The sequence below is a fragment of the Perca fluviatilis genome, chromosome 18 (assembly GCF_010015445.1).
Source record: "Perca fluviatilis chromosome 18, GENO_Pfluv_1.0, whole genome shotgun sequence".
NCBI lineage: Eukaryota > Metazoa > Chordata > Actinopteri > Perciformes > Percidae > Perca > Perca fluviatilis.
Window position 1 is genome coordinate 34017338 of NC_053129.1, and position 19128 is coordinate 34036465.

At 41.0% G+C, this 19128-nt stretch overlaps 1 protein-coding gene across 1 annotated transcript; it reads left to right on the forward strand.

The window, feature by feature from the left end:
* Window positions 1-1293: 1293 nt before the first annotated feature.
* On the forward strand, window positions 1294-18616 carry LOC120546447 (interferon-induced protein 44-like; the record flags this gene model as incomplete). Its single annotated transcript, XM_039781374.1, has 13 exons — window positions 1294-1485; window positions 1679-1714; window positions 1816-1849; window positions 2123-2318; window positions 7971-8091; window positions 8932-8976; window positions 9087-9120; window positions 9304-9499; window positions 11526-11666; window positions 11792-11945; window positions 12835-12935; window positions 15229-15391; window positions 18465-18616. Coding segments are annotated over exons 5-13 (1008 nt in total), but the record flags the coding sequence as incomplete, so codon positions are not given.
* Between the last annotated feature and the right edge of the window lie 512 nt (window positions 18617-19128).

Consider the following 19128-nt stretch of genomic DNA (forward strand, 5'->3'; position numbering starts at 1 on the left):
CTTTTCTTTCTCTCTTTCTCTAAATGGCGCTGCCTTCAATTGCACTTAAAGGGTTAAAAAAGATTACTTCAGAGACACTTTCATACACCGCACAACTCTTCAGAGAATCAGCGGATCCCCTTTTGGTGATGTGAACATGCCCAACGAATGTCAGGTGTTTTAACTCCCTCACCAAACATGTTGGTGAGGGAGTTAAAACACCTGACATTGTTTGTGTGTGTGCATGTGTGGTGTGTGTGTTTAGTGGGGATGTTTGGCTGAATACCTAACCCACTGGTTGAGATTGTGCTGACTTGTTAGCCCATCCTCAGTCCATGAACACAGTAAACACATGAATGAAGTAAACAACATCCACAGCCTCTGAAATTTAGTTAAATGTAACAACTTTTTGTTGAATTCACACGCTCTTTTCACATCGTAGGAAACCACATCGCCATCGCCAGCTGAGTGACAATTTTGTTTGGCAAATTTCCGCTAACCAGAGTATGATGAAGGCATGTTGGGGGGGGTGAAATCGCTCCGCTCCCCCTGACTGTAGGGAGAACAGCTGACAGCCCGGGAGAGGCGCTGTCCAGTTTTTAGCTGTGACTGTCCTTCCTTTGCTGTACCTGAAGTTGCTGCATCCTGGCTGCTGTCTGGAGATTCCTTTGTGCACAACTCGTCTTCTTTCGGATGTTTCGTACCAGATGTTGTAACGGCGGCCATGTTGTGTATAGTTTAGGGTCCTTGCCGCTGCGGGACAGGTTGACATTGCAGGGTGGACGGGCTCGGCTGGATCACTTCTTTGGCTAGGTGTGGGCGCCTCCGCCTTCTTTTGGCTAGCGGGCCCCTGCTTGACCGCCCCCCTTCTGCGTAAAATTCTCCATGAACGGCCACCTACACGTAAACACCTTCCCGAAATCAACGGCGCCGTCACTATGGCAACCAGCATAGCGCGCCGAGTGCAAGCGTAGGGTTTGGTTCGCTGGGAAAAAATTCTAAGGTTCGGCAGAAACTAGAACCTAGTCAAAAAGCACAATATTCAGCCCAATCAGAAGCCCAATCTTGGATTTGGTGCATCCCTAATGTTAATGTATATTTAGATGATTACCTGTAAAACAGATCTTCCCTTTGAGTGCAGTGGTCATCTGATGGATTGAAAAGATTCTTGTTTACTTCCTAAATGTGACTAATAGGCCTCAAATTAAACTGTAACAAGAAGTTTAAGTAAAGTAAGTAAAATTATTGGGGCTGCCTCTCATAAAATAAAAAAGTCTGAGAATAAGAACTCTGCTTTGAAAAGAGAAAACACATCCTGATGAAATTGAAAGTAAATTTGTGGGTGACGAGACGAGGGGGAATTTCCTGTTTTTCTGTGGGAGGATCACTTAATTTTAAATACTGTATTTGACATTACTGACAGCTACGTACATTAAATTACAAACTGTTAGTCCTAGGCTCATATTTCATCTTTCTCTCTTACTTTGTTCCTGTACAACAACCCAGGTAAGACGTTTTTTATTGTCCTCAAATGTATATTAAACCCGTGCTTCCTGTGTTTGTTAAATTATATTTGTTTCATTGTCAACATGATAAAATCAATCGTAATTTTAAATTGGTGTCTGTTCAGTATGATTTACTTCAATTTAATTCATTTAGAGTCCCCCTTTATCGTTTATTTACCTGTTTTATTATCCAGCCATGGGAGCTGAACACTCGGCTCAAGCAGCTCCACGTAAGATTGTTTCGTATTTATGGAACATTACATTGGTGCACGATGACTGTATTTTTGAATAATCTTTTGTTTAATCTGAACGTGTGTCGTGCATTTGTCAGTTCTCAGCAAACCATGGAGGGAAATAAACTGGGGGTGAGTGTGTCTGCATCTTTAACACTTTGTGTGTGTGTGTGTGTGTGTGTGCTTGCATGCGTGCGTGCGTGTGTCTGCACCTTTTATCAACATAATCTTTTACTGCACAAACTGCACACATTTCTTGTTGTGTAATCACCTTGTTTTTTATGTCCGTTTCCTTGTTTCATGACATCCTGATTACCTTCCACGTTGTTACCTTTCAAACATCTGGGCATAAAATTTTTTTAAGTTTCTATAAAATTACTGTCCATACTTTCCTTTCCTGAGCAGAGACAACCAGAGTGATCTGCAGTATGTAAAGGCCTATAAACCTCAGCCTGATGGCCAGCTGCTCAGGATTCTTCTTCATGGACAAGTTGGAGCTGGAAAGTCCAGTTTCATCAATTCTGTCCAAAGTGTCGTACATGGCCAAATGTACGCACATGCTTTTGCAGACAACACCTCTCGCAGCTGTTTCACCAAAAAGGTAAGGGGCAGAACTTTTGATTGTTATTCTAAGATTACATCCCCAATAATTATGCCTTATAAACTTTGCAAACCTTTATGAAATGTATAATAATGTATTTTATTATTTACATACTACAATCCAGGGGTACAAAATCCCTTTGCGTTTTATGTCTTTGCAGTAGAAGGTAAATAAAGAGTTAAAAAGAATGCTCACTTTAGCAGCTTCGGCACTACACTGACTTCCTGTCAGGATATTGTGCTAGAGCTGTTTAATCTTTTGTGGTTAAGGTCTGGTTTACTAAAACTACTTCTCAGTAAAGAAATTTGAAAAAATCTTACTGATGCGTTCTTATTTATGTTGGATGTTTTTCCATTTTGCATGATTTTAAAGGGCTGGAGAGACATTTTCTTGACCAAAGATACGCTCTTTACATTAGGGTTATTTTACAAAATACCTAAACAGCTTTATTCAGTTCAAACAAACTCTGGTGCATTTTGGTTTGTTTAAGCTAGTGTGAAAGCTTTCAACAGAAGTCTGGTGCTGATGTAACAAACAGACCTGTCTCACTGGGTTCAAGAGAATATTTCAATCTGACTCAAACGCAAAGCAGACCAAGGAATTTGTGTTAGCAGATGGTAGTGATTTTTAGCATACATTCAAGGAAGTAACTTTTATATCAATAACTTCTTGTCATATTTGCTGCAACTGAAACCCTGTGTTAGAGACAACTCTGGTTGTAATAGGACAGGTTAGACATGATTCATGAATGGGGAGAGAGAGGGGGAATGACATGCAGTAAAGAGTTGCTAGTCGGAACCGAACCTGCGGCTGCTTCGTCGAGGACTGAGCCTTTGTATATGGGTGTGCGCTCTACCAGGTGAGCTACCCAGGTGTCCCAGAGGTTTTGTTTTCAAGAAGGCAGTTACTTTAGAAAAAACTCGATAGAGACCAACTAGATTATTGGTCCAATGGCCCAGTCTGAGACAAGTCTGTGTGCAAATACCAACAAGTACACATTCTGTACTCAAGACCGGACTTGAGTACTACAGCACTGTGGTTTACTATATGCTAGCTGGGTACTGATTGCTCAGTGTTACCTGCACTTTTCTCTATATGTGCTTTATAGTACACAACCTACAAGATCAAAAAAGGCGCAGAGACATTTTACCCTTTTGTCTTCAATGACATCATGGGCCTGGCTCCAAGCACTGGGGTCCAGGTAAAGATTTCGTTCAGGCTATGAAGGGAAAAGTGAAGAAAGATTACACGGTACAGTTCCTTTGCTATGTTTTCCACAAAATGTATTAATGTTATTATTTTTTTATTATATACAGTACAGGCCAAACGTTTGGACACACCTTCTCATTCAATGCGTTTCCTTTTTATTTTCATGACTATTTACATTGTAGATTCTCACTGAAGGCATCAAAAGTATGAATGAACACATATGGAATTATGTACTTAACAAAAAAGTGTGAAATAACTGAAAACATGTCTTATATTCTAGTTTCTTCAAAGTAGCCACCCTTTGCTCTGATTACTGCTTTGCACACTCTTGGCATTCTCTTGATGAGCTTCAAGAAATGGTTTTCCAACAGTCTTGAAGGAGTTCCCAGAGATGCTTTGCACTTGTTGGCCCTTTTGCCTTCACTCTGCGGTCCAGCTCACCCCAAACCATCTTGATTGGGGTCATTGTCCTGTTGAAAAATAAATGATGGTCCAACTAAACGCAAACCGGATGGGATGGCATGTCGCTGCAGGATGCTGTGGTAGCCATGCTGGTTCAGTATGCCTTCAATTTTGAATAAATCCCCAACAGTGTCACCAGCAAAGCACCCCCACACCATCACACCTCCTCCTCCATGCTTCACGGTGGGAACCAGGCATGTAGAATCCATCCGTTCACCTTTTCTGTGTCGCACAAAGACATGGCGGTTGGAACCAAAGATCTCAAATTTGGACTTATCAGACCAAAGCACAGATTTCCACTGGTCTAATGTCCATTCCTTGTGTTTCTTGGCCCAAACAAATCTCTTCTGCTTGTTGCCTCTCCTTAGCAGTGGTTTCCTAGCAGCTACTTGACCATGAAGGCCTGATTCGCCCAGTCTCCTCTTAACAGTTGTTCTAGAGATGTGTCTGCTGCTAGAACTCTGTGTGGCATTCATCTGGTCTCTAATCTGAGCTGCTGTTAACTTGCAATTTCTGAGGCTGGTGACTCGGATGAACTTATCCTCAGCAGCAGAGGTGACTCTTGGTCTTCCTTTCCTGGGGCGGTCCTCATGTGAGCCAGTTTCGTTGTAGCGCTTGATGGTTTTTGCGACTGCACTTGGGGACACATTCAAAGTTTTCGCAATTTTCCGGACTGACTGACCTTCATTTGTTAAAGTAATGATGGCCACTCGTTTCTCTTTACTTAGCTGATTGGTTCTTGCCATAATATGAATTCTAACAGTTGTCCAATAGGGCTGTTGGCTGTGTATCAACCTGACTTCTGCACAACACAACCCCAACCCCATTAATAAGGGAAAAACTTCCACTAATGAACCCTGACAAAGCACACCTGTGAAGGTAAAACCATTTCAGGTGACTACCTCATGAAGCTCATTGAGAGAACACCAAGGGTTTACAGAGTTATCAAAAAAAGCAAAGGGTGGCTACTTTGAAGAATCTATAAGACATGTTTTCAGTTATTTCACACTTTTTTGTTAAGTACATAATTCCATATGTGTTCATTCATAGTTTTGATGCCTTCAGTGAGAATCTACAATGGAAATAGTCATGAAAATAAAAAGGAAACGCATTGAATGAGAAGGTGTGTCCAAACTTTTGGCCTGTACTGTACATGTTACGACCGTCTCACAGGCCACAACAAAAGAGAGAGATACATAGTAACGTTACAATGATAAAGTGACATTTATTAAATAATAATGCAAGCAAGAGAAAGGTGAGGTGTGATTTTCAGTATCAGTGATGAATGAGGCTGTATGGATGTAGTGGAAAATGTGGGGTGCATGTTGTCAACATAGCTAAACATAGGGGAAAACATGCTGGTGCGCGGTTGGGGGAATGTGGCCGCCTGTACTAGGAATCCAGATTAACATGTCCTGGATTTATTTCAGTTCCCCGGCTTCACCAAACCTAACAACCGTGGTCCCGCATAAGCTGTATCACGATGGTGATTAACAACTAGTTCAATCAACCCAGGGTTACCCAATCCAGCGGCACATGTTCACGTAAAAGAGGTGGTGTTTGCACAGTACGACCAATCGCAAACATCTACCAGAGCTGCATGTTTTATATAAGAAGAGCAAATTATAATTCTACATAAATATGAAGAACACAGACTCGGTTTTACAGGCAAAACGTAATACAGTCACTGCTTCCTAAAACAGGAAGGAAAGCTGGCAAAAAAAAAAAATAATTGCCGATAACGCTGTAGATGCGTAAATTACTCTTATCAATATCACTTTCCCCATCAGTCAGGACGATGATCTGACCATAATTACACTTGTGCTTTCCATAAACTGTCTTTGCTTTAGCCTATCATTTCAGTTGCAGCCCTGGCAGTGGGAAGCGATTGTGAGAGCAAATAAAAAATATAAAAACATAATTCAAACCAATTATGCGCATTGGCGACACACGGCTCAAGAAGCCAATATGTAATTCCCTCCCATTAAAATGTATATATTTCATAAAAATACCCATCAGGGAATGTTAACGGGGGTCTCTAAATGTTTTAACTTTTATGAGCGCACCCTCTCCCCCTCTCTCTCTCTCTCCCCCCCTCTCTCTCTCTCTCCCCCTCTCTCTCCCTCTCTGCACCGAGCTCCGCCTGATCTTCTTTAAGAATGGTGACGCCGTTACCAATCTATTGATTGGTCAGTAGGCGGTGCTTTAACACCGGTTGATCTCTGATCTCCAACTTAACCTGCTCCCGACCAGTTTAGGTGTTCAGCATGAGTTACCACGGCGATTGAACCCGATAACAACTAATCCACCTTCATAGTACAGAAAATCCTGGGTTGAGCCTGAAGTTACCTCGTTAACTCCAAATCCTGCTTCGTAGTACAGGCCTCTGGTCTGCTTCTGGGTTCCGCTTTAGTAAATCCTGACAACATATCTTTTTTTTTGCATGGAATACTAAGCGTTTAAAATTAGAAAAATGTTTTGCCTTATGAATGTTTTAATTTTAAAACTTAAATGTGGCACAGTAAATCCTCAAGATTAACTATCTGTGGATGGCTACCTTAGTGACTACCTTACATTGGCCCGTAAGCCTATCATGTGGGGATTAAAGGTCCTCTAAGTGATGTGACGAGTTTTTTTAGGCAACAACATTTTTTGTCACATACAGCAAACCTCTCACTATCTGCTAGAACACACTGTAAAAAAAGTGGTCTCTGTAGACAGCCCAGGCTCCACAAACGCCAACAATAACAAACTGGCCAACCTGCCCCACCAAACATAACCGTGTTCCAGCCAATAACTGACAAGAAGGAGTTGGTTGAGCCATGAATACACATTGTGGAAGTAGCCTACATGCTAACGCTGCTGCAGTGATGGCTCAACCAACTCCTTCTTGTTGGTTATTGGCTGGAACACTGTTTGTTATGGTTCGTGGTGCAGGTTGGCGCAGTTTGTTTTTGTGATAGTGAGGAGATGTTTGCTCTATGTGAAGAAAAATGTTGTAGCCTAAAAAATTAAGCCCTGCTTAACACCTCGATCCACACTAGCAAGCAATAAGGGGTCTCTAAAGCTATATCTGAACCTATCACCAGCCTTAGAATTGCACAGCGCCCGTCAGCAATATTGCACTTTACCCTTTAATAATATTTAAAATGAAAGAAGACGAAAAAACCCAACGAAGAAAGAAAACAAATTGTACAAATAAACGCCTGTTACTCTGAATGAATGTGGGAAAAAAACAATGACAGGCAATATTGCACTCAAAGATGGTCCTTTAGGTTTCATTCAGACCAGCAGCATGTTTTAATGTCGTGATGACTGATTTGCATGCAAAATGTTTGGCCTACACACACGTACACCCCGCTGCACTTCCTGATTCTGCGGACCGATAGAGAGAGAGAGAGAGAGAGAGAGAGAGAGAGAGAGAGAGAGAGAGAGAGAGTGCAAATTACAGGTATCGCTAAATAACTTCTGCCCTTCACAGGGCCATGCCGTTACACCCATTACACATGTTAAGCAAACAGTAACCTGTTGAACAGATCTTCCCTTTGAGTGCAGTGATGATCTGATGGATTGAAAAGATTCTTGTTTACTTTACTTTTTCTTAAATGTGATGTATGGGTCTTAAATTAAACTGTAGCAAGAAGTTTAGTTGTTATAAAATGAATGATACTGCCTCTTTACATAAAATAAAACTCTGCTTTGAAAAGAGAAAACAAACATCCTGATGAAAAGGATCCGTTATTGATATTATCAACGGCAACATAAATTACAACACTTCATCCAAGTGTTATATTTGGTCTTTCTTGCTCACTTTGTTCCAGTACAACAACACAGGTACGAAGTTTCCATTATCCTCAAATGTGTAACAAAATTGTGCTTCCTGTGTTTTTGAAAGTATTGTCAGTATTGTACCTATTTCGGATCCTAATTAGTCGATATTAAAGCTCTTCTGACTCCTTATGAGCCTGTGTATCCTCTTAGATCGGCTGACTGTGGCCTGCTGGTCGTACCCAGAGTCTGACTGGTGACTAAGAACTAAGAAGTATCTGGCTTTTGCAGTCCGGACCCCCAAACCCTGGAATGACCTTCCTGCAGAAATTAGGTCAGCCAAATCTATCGTTGCTTTTAATTCTCTTCTTAGAAAGGCTTTCTATCTTTCTGTGAATCTTGTTTCATTTATTTATGTTGAATTGTGTTGTTTTAATGTATTTTCTCTAGTTGTGCAGCACTTTCAACATTTTATTATTATTCAAAATATGCTCATCAAGAACTGATTAGATTAGATTAGATTCAGACGGGTGGTGCATAGGCAGGACAAGAAATCTAGTGCAGTGTATAGTAGTATACAGTTAGTTTACAGAAGGTGGTTTAGAGTAATATAAATTAAATATAAATATGTGCAGTATATTAGCAGTTAACTTATAAGAGCAGAATATGGCTATGTAATATGAACAATGTATGAACATGTACAGATATGTGCGATGTATTAGCAGTGACATTATACTAGTAGTAAGAATAATATAGATATATGCAGTGTATTAGCAGAATATATAATAAGAAAAACTGAATAAATATGGATATTCTGTGTGAACCATATAGACAGATATGTACAGTATGTACAGCTATGTGCAGTGTGGTAACATTATAAGAGTAGTAAGAATAAGTGTATGAGCAGGATGAATAGTATGAAGAGCAGTAGAATATGGCTATGTGTATAAGTGTAATTACAGTAGGGGTAGGATAGGGTAGTGCAATTTTTTGAGGGGGGGGGGAGGGTGTGGTGTCCGCTTCCTTGTTGTACACAAATTTAATAGTATTTTTATAAAAGCTGCAGTTTTATTATATGTTTTATGTATTTAAAGCCTGGGTTTTGTGTTATATTTTTACTTCAGTTAATACATAATTTGGATGTGTTTTGATAAACCAGTTGTTGTTTTTTTAGGATTTTGGAGAAAAAAAGAACGTAAAGAAACTGAAGCTCCTCCATGTAAGTTAGTTTAAAAAAGAAAACCGGTTCTTATTTATGGACAATTACACATCATTGCATAATGAGGTTCTCTTTTGACTCATTTAAACATTTTTTGTGCAATTTGTCAGTTCTCAGCAAACCATGGAGGGAAATAAACTGGGGGTGAGTGTGTCTGAACCTTTTATCAACATAATCTTTTACTGCACAAACTATACACATTTACTTGTTTCCTTGTTCCATGACATCCTGATTAACTTCCCAGTTGTGTGACACCTGGGTAACGTTTATATAAAATATAGTTTAGTCTATGTATGCTCTAATGTAATGTTTCCTTTCCCTGAGTAGAGACAACCAGAGGGATCTGCAGTATGTGAAGGACTACAGACCTCAGACTGACGGCCAGCAGCTCAGGATTCTCCTTCATGGACAGGTTGGAGCTGGAAAATCCAGTTTCATCAACTCTGTCCAAAGTGTCTTACAAGGCAGAATGTACACCCAGGCTTTGGTGGACAACACTTCTCACGACTGTTTCACCAAAGGGGTATGACAAACTTTTCATTGCATTGATTCAATTACATTTTATTTCAATTATCAAATCATAACAATATTTATCTTAAGACACTTTACAGATAGAGTAGGTCTAGACCACACTGTATAATTTACAAAGACCCAACAATTCCAGTAATTCCCCCAAGAGCAAGCATTCAGTGTGACAGTGGTGAGGAAACCTGAAGCAGAAACCTTGAGTGGTGAGGAAAACTTCCTTTTTAGGGAGAAACCTCGGACAGACCCAGGCTCTTGGTGGGCGGCAGAGCGTAGCAGGGCATAGCAAGGCGTAGCAGGGCCTAGCAGGGCATAGCAAAGCATAGCAGAGCCTAGCAGGGCATAGCAGGGCACTGCAGGACGTAGCAAGGCGTAGCAGGGCCTAGCAGGGCATAGCAGGGCATAGCAGGGCACTGCACTGCAGGGCGTAGCAGAGCATAGCAAAGCATAGCAGAGCCTAGCAGGGCATAGTAGGGCACTGCAGGGCATAGCAGAGCATAGAAGGGCACCAAGCAGGACCACGTCGGCAGCTGCAACCATGATTTAGGTGCCACCCTAATCCAAGGATAACTGAGGGGCAAGAAAACATAAGAACTCTGGAGAATAAGCTCCTCAGAGCAAAGTTAGTAACAAGCATTTCTGGGACATGACTGCACACAGATGGAAAGAGAGAGGAGAAAGGAGCTCAGTGTGTCAAAGGAAGGAAGTCCCCCGGCAGTCTAAAACTATTACATCATCAACTAAGAGCTGGTCCAAGGCATGACTATGAAGCAGAGAAGGGGTGCCGTGTCTGGAGGTATACACCCTCACCCACCGGTCTAAGTGAACGACATTGATTAAGATTCCAAATTTATTTTATCATATGAAAACTTTGCAAACCTTTCTGAAATGTATTTTTTAATTTACGATTACATACTGTTCAACCTAAGGGTACAAATTGCCTTTAAGAGGTTTCTGCCTTTGCAGTGGAAGTTAAAGGTGCTCTAAATAATGTTGGGTGACGGCACTTCTTGTTGACGTTTGAAGTATTTTTCAAACAAAATGGAGGCTAGCTCGCCCCTCCCTCCTCCTCATCCCGTCCCCTCCCTTCCGCGCACTAATATATCCATGGCACTAACCCCCCCAACCCCCAAATCCTTGTCGGTTATTGGCTGGAATGCTGGAAGACTGTTGGCACAGTTTGTTTTTGTTGATGTTTGTGGAGCCTGGGATGTCAACAGAGATCGTGATTTTTTTTACAGTGTGTTCAGGGGATAGGCAGCTAGCAGATAGTGAGGAGATGTTTTTTACAGTGTGTTCAAGGGATAGGCAGCTAGCAGATAGTGAGGAGATGTTTTTTACAGTGTGTTCAGGGGACAGACAGCTAGTAGATAGTGAGGAGATGTTTTTTACAGTGTGTTCAGGAGACAGGCAGCTAGCAGATAGTGAGGAGATGTTTTTTACAGTGTGTTCAAGGGATAGGCAGCTAGCAGATAGTGAGGAGATGTTTTTTACAGTGTGTTCAGGAGACAGGCAGCTAGCAGATAGTGAGGAGATGTTTTTTACAGTGTGTTCAGGGGACAGGCAGCTAGCAGATAGTGAGGAGATGTTTTTTACAGTGTGTTCAGGAGACAGGCAGCTAGCAGATAGTGAGGAGATGTTTTTTACAGTGTGTTCAGGGGACAGACAGCTAGCAGATAGTGAGGAGATGTTTACTGTATGTGACAAAAAATGTATATTTGGGCATGTGCATCTCAATTTTCACATGCCCATTATTGCATCTGCCAAGGAGGTTATATTTAGGTTGGTTTGTTTTTCTATCTGTCAGCATTTTTACAGAAACACTACTTGCCAGATTTTCATGAAACCTGGTGGAAAGGTGAAGCATGAGCCAAGAAAGAAGCCCTTACATTTTGGAGCAGATCAGTTACAGATGTTATTTATTAACATTAACCTAAACATTGATTCAGTTACTCAGTATTGATCTGTCTATTTTTGCTGTTTCTTGACCTTAATAACTGCACTTTTCTCTTTCTGCTTTTTAGTACACAACCTACAATATCCAAAAAGGCCCAGAGACCTTTTACCCTTTTGTCTTCAATGACATCATGGGCCTGAGTCCAACCGGTGTCCAAGTGAATGATGTCAAACTGGCTATGATGGGAAAAGTGAAGGACGGTTACGGGGTACAGTTACTTTGCAATGTTTTCCACAAAATAAGTTTATTATTTTGAATTATATACTGAATTCTAGTTACTTTCTGACATTTAACTGGATACAAACTTGTTTTCCAGTTCAATCGTGATAATAGGTTGTCAGAGGGGTCCCATTCTACAACAACCATCCAACTGACAACGACAAAGTGCATGTTCTGGTTTGTGTCATTGATGCCAACACGGTAACTTGCATGCACAAAGAAATTGAAGAAAAGATTCGCCAAATCAGGATTGAAGCCACTCACCTGAGTAAGAGCAGAAATCTCTGAAAACATTGGGTTTTTAATCAATAACACTTGAAAAAAATGAATCCTAATGCAGTAAGCCACACTGAGGCTCTGTTTATACAAGAACGGGTGAAAACCGATGCACAGATGTGCCTTTCGTTTAGACAGTGACGGTGTTTTTGGGGCTTAAAAACTCAAAAAAATGAAACCACCCTACAGAGTGGAAATCTTAAACACTCCACCGTCGCGTTCCAGTCTAAAGGTTAAAAACACAAAAGTCTGCAGCCTCTATTGTTGTGGTGGCTGGCGACTCACACCATATTTCGTTACATAAATCAAAATGTCTTTCAGCTTTGATGATATCTGACTTTTACAGATAGCGGCTTTATCCTTGTGTCCACGCTGTCAATCAAAGAGAACAGTCTCGTGATGATATGACGTCCCTCCAGGTACAGGATACTGCTGAAGAAATTCGGTCCATATGTCTATATATATTGACTGGTAGGACTCCCGGTCCACGCCCTGTTGTGCCACCTCCTCGTTTGTCCGGACAAAATTGTCAGCTTTGTTGTTCGCTTCGCCATGTTTTGGTTTTGTGCTACTAGAGAGAGAAGTACAAGGAAGGTTCTAGCAGGCGAGCAGACTTGGTGTTGTGTAGCAGTGCTTCAAACTACCACCTAGGCGCCTGCTGTGCATACTACACGCAGATTTCCCTCCCAAAACGCTTGTCTAAACGCGGAATAAAAAGTGAGAACGCAACGCCAGTTTTGCGTTTTCTCTTCAGATCGTTTCCTTCTAAACATAGCCTGAGTATTAAGAAGTCCCTTCTGTAGTTCCTGTAATCACAGAGAAGAGCAGCTGTGGTGCTTATTATGTCAGTTACAGGACTCAGTTTTGTGTTCTTCTTGTAGATATTCCTCAAATGGCAATTCTAACCAAGATTGATGAGGCCTGTCCTGAAATCAAAGACAATTTACAGAATGTCTACAAGGTCAATTACCTGAAGGAAAAGGTATGTTTTCATGAGTAATATTATGAATTTGCACAGTGATGGAGTCACAGTTAAAAATGTATTGAGGTACATGAATTAAATTGTTCAGTATACGAGCACTACCCAAACTTATTCTCTCCCTGCATGTATATCAATTCTGATCCAAACTCAATATCCTTGCCAATATTCGAATTCATACTGGATACTAAAGATCTGTTTTTGCCTTATTTAAAGCCATATAAATCTATTTGTCTGGATTCTAATCATTCCTCTAGAAGAGAGGCAGCAACTTCAAATCAATTCTCAATTTTTGTTTGCCTAATTATGTGTTTTGTTACAATGTGTCAACCTGATGAAGACGGACACAATCTGTCATGTCTGGCCAACACTTAAAGTGTAACTCTCGCCAAAATGCAACCTAGGGTGTGTTTGTGAATGTATCCGAGTCAAACTTTTGTTTAAAAGCATATTTAGGACGGAAACGCCACTTTTATGATTGACCATATTTTCGTGTTGGGTCAAATGGCCTTTTGAATGGGAGTGCTAGGGACACTATTATGATAGCATCAAAATCACTATTTTTAAACCACTAAGAAGGCTCGACACAACATGAGACTTTGCTCCAAGTATCACCAGGGGCTCTACACCTTAACTACACCGGTGACCAAGATATATATACTATAACCAGGAGCTCTACACCTTAACTACACCAGTGACCAAGATATATATACTATAACCAGGAGCTCTACACCTTAACTACACCAGTGACCAAGATATATATACTATAACCAGGGGCTCTACACCTTAACTACACCGGTGACCAAGATATATATATATATACTATAACCAGGGGCTCTACACCTTAACTACACCGGTGACCAAGATATATACTATAACCAGGAGCTCTACACCTTAACTACACCAGTGACCAAGATATATATACTATAACCAGGGGCTCTACACCTTAACTACACCGGTGACCAAGATATATATACTATAACCAGGAGCTCTACACCTTAACTACACCAGTGACCAAGATATATATACTATAACCAGGGGCTCTACACCTTAACTACACCGGTGACCAAGATATATATACTATAACCAGGGGCTCTACACCTTAACTACACCGGTGACCAAGATATATATATATACTATAACCAGGGGCTCTACACCTTAACTACACCGGTGACCAAGATATATACTATAACCAGGGGCTCTACACCTTAACTACACCGGTGACCAAGATATATACTATAACCAGGAGCTCTACACCTTAACTACACCGGTGACCAAGATATATATACTATAACCAGGAGCTCTACACCTTAACTACACCAGTGACCAAGATATATATACTATAACCAGGAGCTCTACACCTTAACTACACCAGTGACCAAGATATATATACTATAACCAGGAGCTCTACACCTTAACTACACCAGTGACCAAGATATATATACTATAACCAGGAGCTCTACACCTTAACTACACCAATGACCAAGATATATAAACTATAACCAGGGGCTCTACACCTTAACTACACCAGTGACCAAGATATATAAACTATAACCAGGGGCTCTACACCTTAACGACAGCATTGACAACATTGTTTGTGTGAATGAACGGACTCCATAGGAGGAAATGTCATTCTTATGTGAGGCTCCTTTTTCAACTACAAGGTCAATATTGTTTTTCACTAATGACAAAGCAAATTATCAGTGCATTTATATGGAACTAAGCTTTAGGAACATTCCATCTTTACTCCTCCCTCGACTATTTTTGACTGGCAAGATGGCAGCGACCGGAAAAACAAACAGCTAAAGTGAGTTGTTAAAACCTTTCTTTTCAGTAAACTCTGTGTACACAAACAATGTTCTCAATGCTGAGTTCATGTGTAGAGCCCCTGGTGATACTTGGAGCAAAGTCTCATGTTGTGTCCAGCCTTCTTAGTGTTTTAAAAATAGTGATTTTGATGCAATCATAGTAGTGCCCCTAGCTCTATCATTCAAAAGGCCATTTGACCCAAAATGAAAATATGGTCAATGTTACGCAAGATGTCTCTAATGGTGGATGTGTTTCTGTAATGCTCTGGATACCATTAATAAAAAAAAAAAAAGAAAATACGGTCAATGTTAAAAGTGCCGTTTCCGTCCTAATTATGCTTTTAAACAAAAGTTTGACTCGGGTATATTCACCAAAACACCCTAGGTTGCATTTTGGTGAGAGTTACGCTTTAATAAGATTTGTATCAGTCCAATTGATCGGTATATTGTCCTGAGCTCTGAGATGCTGTGATTCTTTTTAAACGTAGATGGAGCAGTTCAGTGTAAATGTGGGAATCCCCATGAACTGCATCTTCCCTGTGAAGAACTACCATGAAGAAATCGACCTCAACAGTGACGTTGACTCACTGATCCTGAGTGCCCTGAAACACATCATCAACTTCGGAGACGACTACATCAACTTTGATAAGAGTCAGCAACTTTGTGCTATGTCATGTCAAAATAAAAATATGTGACATTAACCAGCAAGATTTCTAACAATCTATGATTTATTACAGGGACAAGGACAAATCCTGCGCAAAATGAACCTACGGGTTAATAACACATGTGTACCGAGTTTGACCGTGGGATTTGTTTTCATGCTAATCGAATGTGACCAGTTTTAGCACAAACCACTGATTAGCTTATAACTCTATTTCTAGACCACTAACAAGGCTCAAAATAGCACCACACTTTCACGGCAGCATAATTAGGGTCCCTACATGTAAACCGAAGCATTGAGAACTTTGTAAGTGTACAGACAGTTTATTATATATATATATATATATATATATATATATATATATATATATATATATATATATATATATATATATATATATATATATATATATATATAACATAGGCACAGGCTAATTACTGATCACTAACATGCTAGTTAACATTAGTACTCCTGTACTATACGGTAATTCCTCTACTGTGTGACAGTAAGTCTCGTGGTTATGACCCAATCGTTAGCCTATTGTTATAAAAGCGTCTGCTACGGAGCCATAACGTGAGGTACAAGGTAATGGAGCCTTTTATACATTGTCGTGTTTCTTTAGAAATAAACAACGGACAAATAGAGTCTTTAAACGCTTCAGATGTAAAGTTATTCGCTGTCAAAGTGGCGCCAAAATGAATGGCAGTCAATGGGATGCTAACGGGAGGTGATGCTTGTTAGCATCAAAATGGCGCCATAGGAGCTAAGCGTTGCGGGGAGAGGCTTACCCCCTAGGCGCCATCTTGGAAAACAGTCTAACCAGTCGAACGACGTGCAACGTGAGTCATAAACAGATATAATTCATGCATTTCCATGTAATTACATTTCACAAACGTAATTCCTATCGACCCATTGGGAAACCATGAACCATGGGCAATTTCAAGTGACAGTTCAGCTCACGTTGCACAGCGTTCGACTGGTCGTGACTGTTTTCCCAAGATGGCGCCTGACTGTATACATGAACGGTACTGTCTTTCTAAACTATGTTTTTCATAAACTGTCTGTACACTTACAAAGTTGTCAATGCGTCGGTTTACATGTAGGGACCCTCATTATGCAACAGTGGAAGTGTGGTGATATTTTGAGCCTTGTTAGTGGTATAGAAATAGTGATTTCTTTTTATTTTACCCTCTGCCCCGAAGACTAGCATTATTAGCTAATTATTGGTTTACGCTAAAACTCGTCACATTCGATTAGCATTAGCAAAAACAAATCCCAGAGAACGGTCGACTTGGTACACGTGTTATTAACCCCTAGGTTCATTTTGCGCCGGATTTGTCCTTTATTGTAAGAATTCATCACTAATAATTTGTTGCATCTTCAATAATCTAGTGTCTCCACACTGTAATTTAGTGTCTCCATCTTTATAACTAGTTTTGTTTATCGCGTGAACAATTAACTTAATTTTGAATCCCACATAACTTTATATTATTTATACAGATGCCAAACATACCAAATAATTCAGCCTGCATCTATATAAAAAGTCTTGTGTTATAATATTTCACCCAATGTAATCAACATGTAGCTTCAATAACCAGTTAAAATAAAATAAATCAGTTTTGTGATGATAGCATTTACTGCAGCAGAGATATTTCCATTACAAATTATTCCCATTAAAATGCATTGACTTATTTGCCAAAAGGCTTCTACGTTCATTATAGCGCCCCCTAACGGCCGATTTTCACCAAATTCGGAGGCTTGGAGTGGGATGTCGAACAACAGTACCAAGTTTTGCCCTGATACCTATTAATTTGGCATAGATATGCTAACGTTCGTGTTTTGTGGCTACCTACGAAAATTAGTTTGCTTGAAAATTGCGAATGGTGTAACGTAGCAAAATTATTTTGATAACTTTAGGTCAGGTCCGTATGGAGATGCTACCTGCCAAGTTTCGTGCCAATAGCTTGCACGGCCTAGAAGGAGATAGAAAAAAAGAAGTTTGTTTTGCGCATTGCACGACATTGCGAAAAAAAACTTCTTGGGGCAAATGGGCGTGGCCTATATCATTAGACTCAGATGGATTCAAGGAACACGTGGATATAAGGGTTTCTAATCTGCGATGTTTTACGTCATTATAGCGCCACCTAGTGGTCCATGTGTGTAATTTTTGGTAGGTAAGGTCCATGGCCCATTGTCCATCTACACTGTAAATTTTAAATTGCTAACATTAGTGTAAGTGGTGAATCCATGCCCACTTTGACGAATCCGTACCCCACTGTAGGCGTGGCCTCAGGAGTGGGCCGAGATGGTACACTCAAAATTTCGTAAAAATCAGACTTTTTGTCAGGTCGGTCTGGAGAGGCTACGTACCAAGTTTCATGCTCAGTCGCACGGTCTAGAAGGAGTAAGAAAAAGCAGGTTTACGATAAATTGCGATTTTTCACGCCAAAAAAAGTCTAGGCGGAAATGGGCATGGCCTATATCAGGAGATTCATCTAAATTCAGGGAACGTGAGGATATGTGTATTTTTAATGTGTGATGTGCGGTTTGGGAGTTATAAGGCCAAACGCGTTACAGCGCCACCTAGTGGTGTAAGTGGCTGAATTTTTTTGTCCCAGGTCCCTGCAGGGATCTGGACTGGTCCTGAAAATGGCACCCCCACCATGTACAGTTTAGGCTGTAGCATCAGTTTTATCAGTGGAAGAATAATAAGAAACCTTAGGAAAGCAATACGGTTCCACAGCGCTGCTGTGCGAGCGGCGTAGCTTTGCTACCGCTGGTTCTTCCAGACTCGGGCTTGGACCCCTAATAACAGTCTTTGGCACTTGGGACCTGCGTTTGGGAGAGAAAGAAATACTTTCTGATGATGTGATGAATTAATTCTGTAAAGATCAAACCTTATCCTCTATTTTGATGTATCAGCGCCTTCCACAGACGGGAATACGTCATTACAGTTTTTAGGAGATGGTTTTTGGCTGTTTCATAAATCTCTCAGCTTTCAGGGACAGAAAGAATGTAGGCTATATAGCATTAAGTAATTTACACTTTATGCCTATGCTGTAGACGATGCAGTAAACCTGGCCCTACACTACATCCTCCGGCACCTGGACTCTGCAGGAACTTACGCCAGGATCCTGTTTTTGGTCTTCAGCTCTGCCTTCAACACCATCATCCCGGCTCTGCTCCAGGAGAAGCTCTCCCAGCTTGGTGTGCCTGACTCCACCTGCAGGTGGATCACTGACTTCCTGTCTGACAGGAAGCAGCATGTCAAGCTGGGGAAACACGTCTCCAACTCACAGACCATCAGCACCGGATCCCCTCAGGGCTGTGTTCTTTCGCCTCTGCTCTTCTCCCTGTACACCAACAGCTGCACCTCCAGTCACAAGTCTGTCAAGCTTCTAAAGTTCGCGGACGACACCTCCCTCATCGGACTCATCTCTGATGGAGACGAGTCCGCCTACAGGTGGGAGGCTGACCACCTGGTGAAGTGGTGCAACCAAAACAATCTAGATCTCAACGCTCTAAAGACAGTGGAGATGGTTGTGGACTTCAGGAAGAATTCAGCCCCACCTGCCCCCATCACACTCAGTGACTCCACAATTAACATTGTGGAGTCTTTCCGCTTCCTGGGAACTACAATCTCCCAGGACCTCAAGTGGGAGCTGAACATCAGCTCCCTCGTCAAGAAAGCACAACAGAGGATGTACTTCCTGCGGCAGCTGAAGAA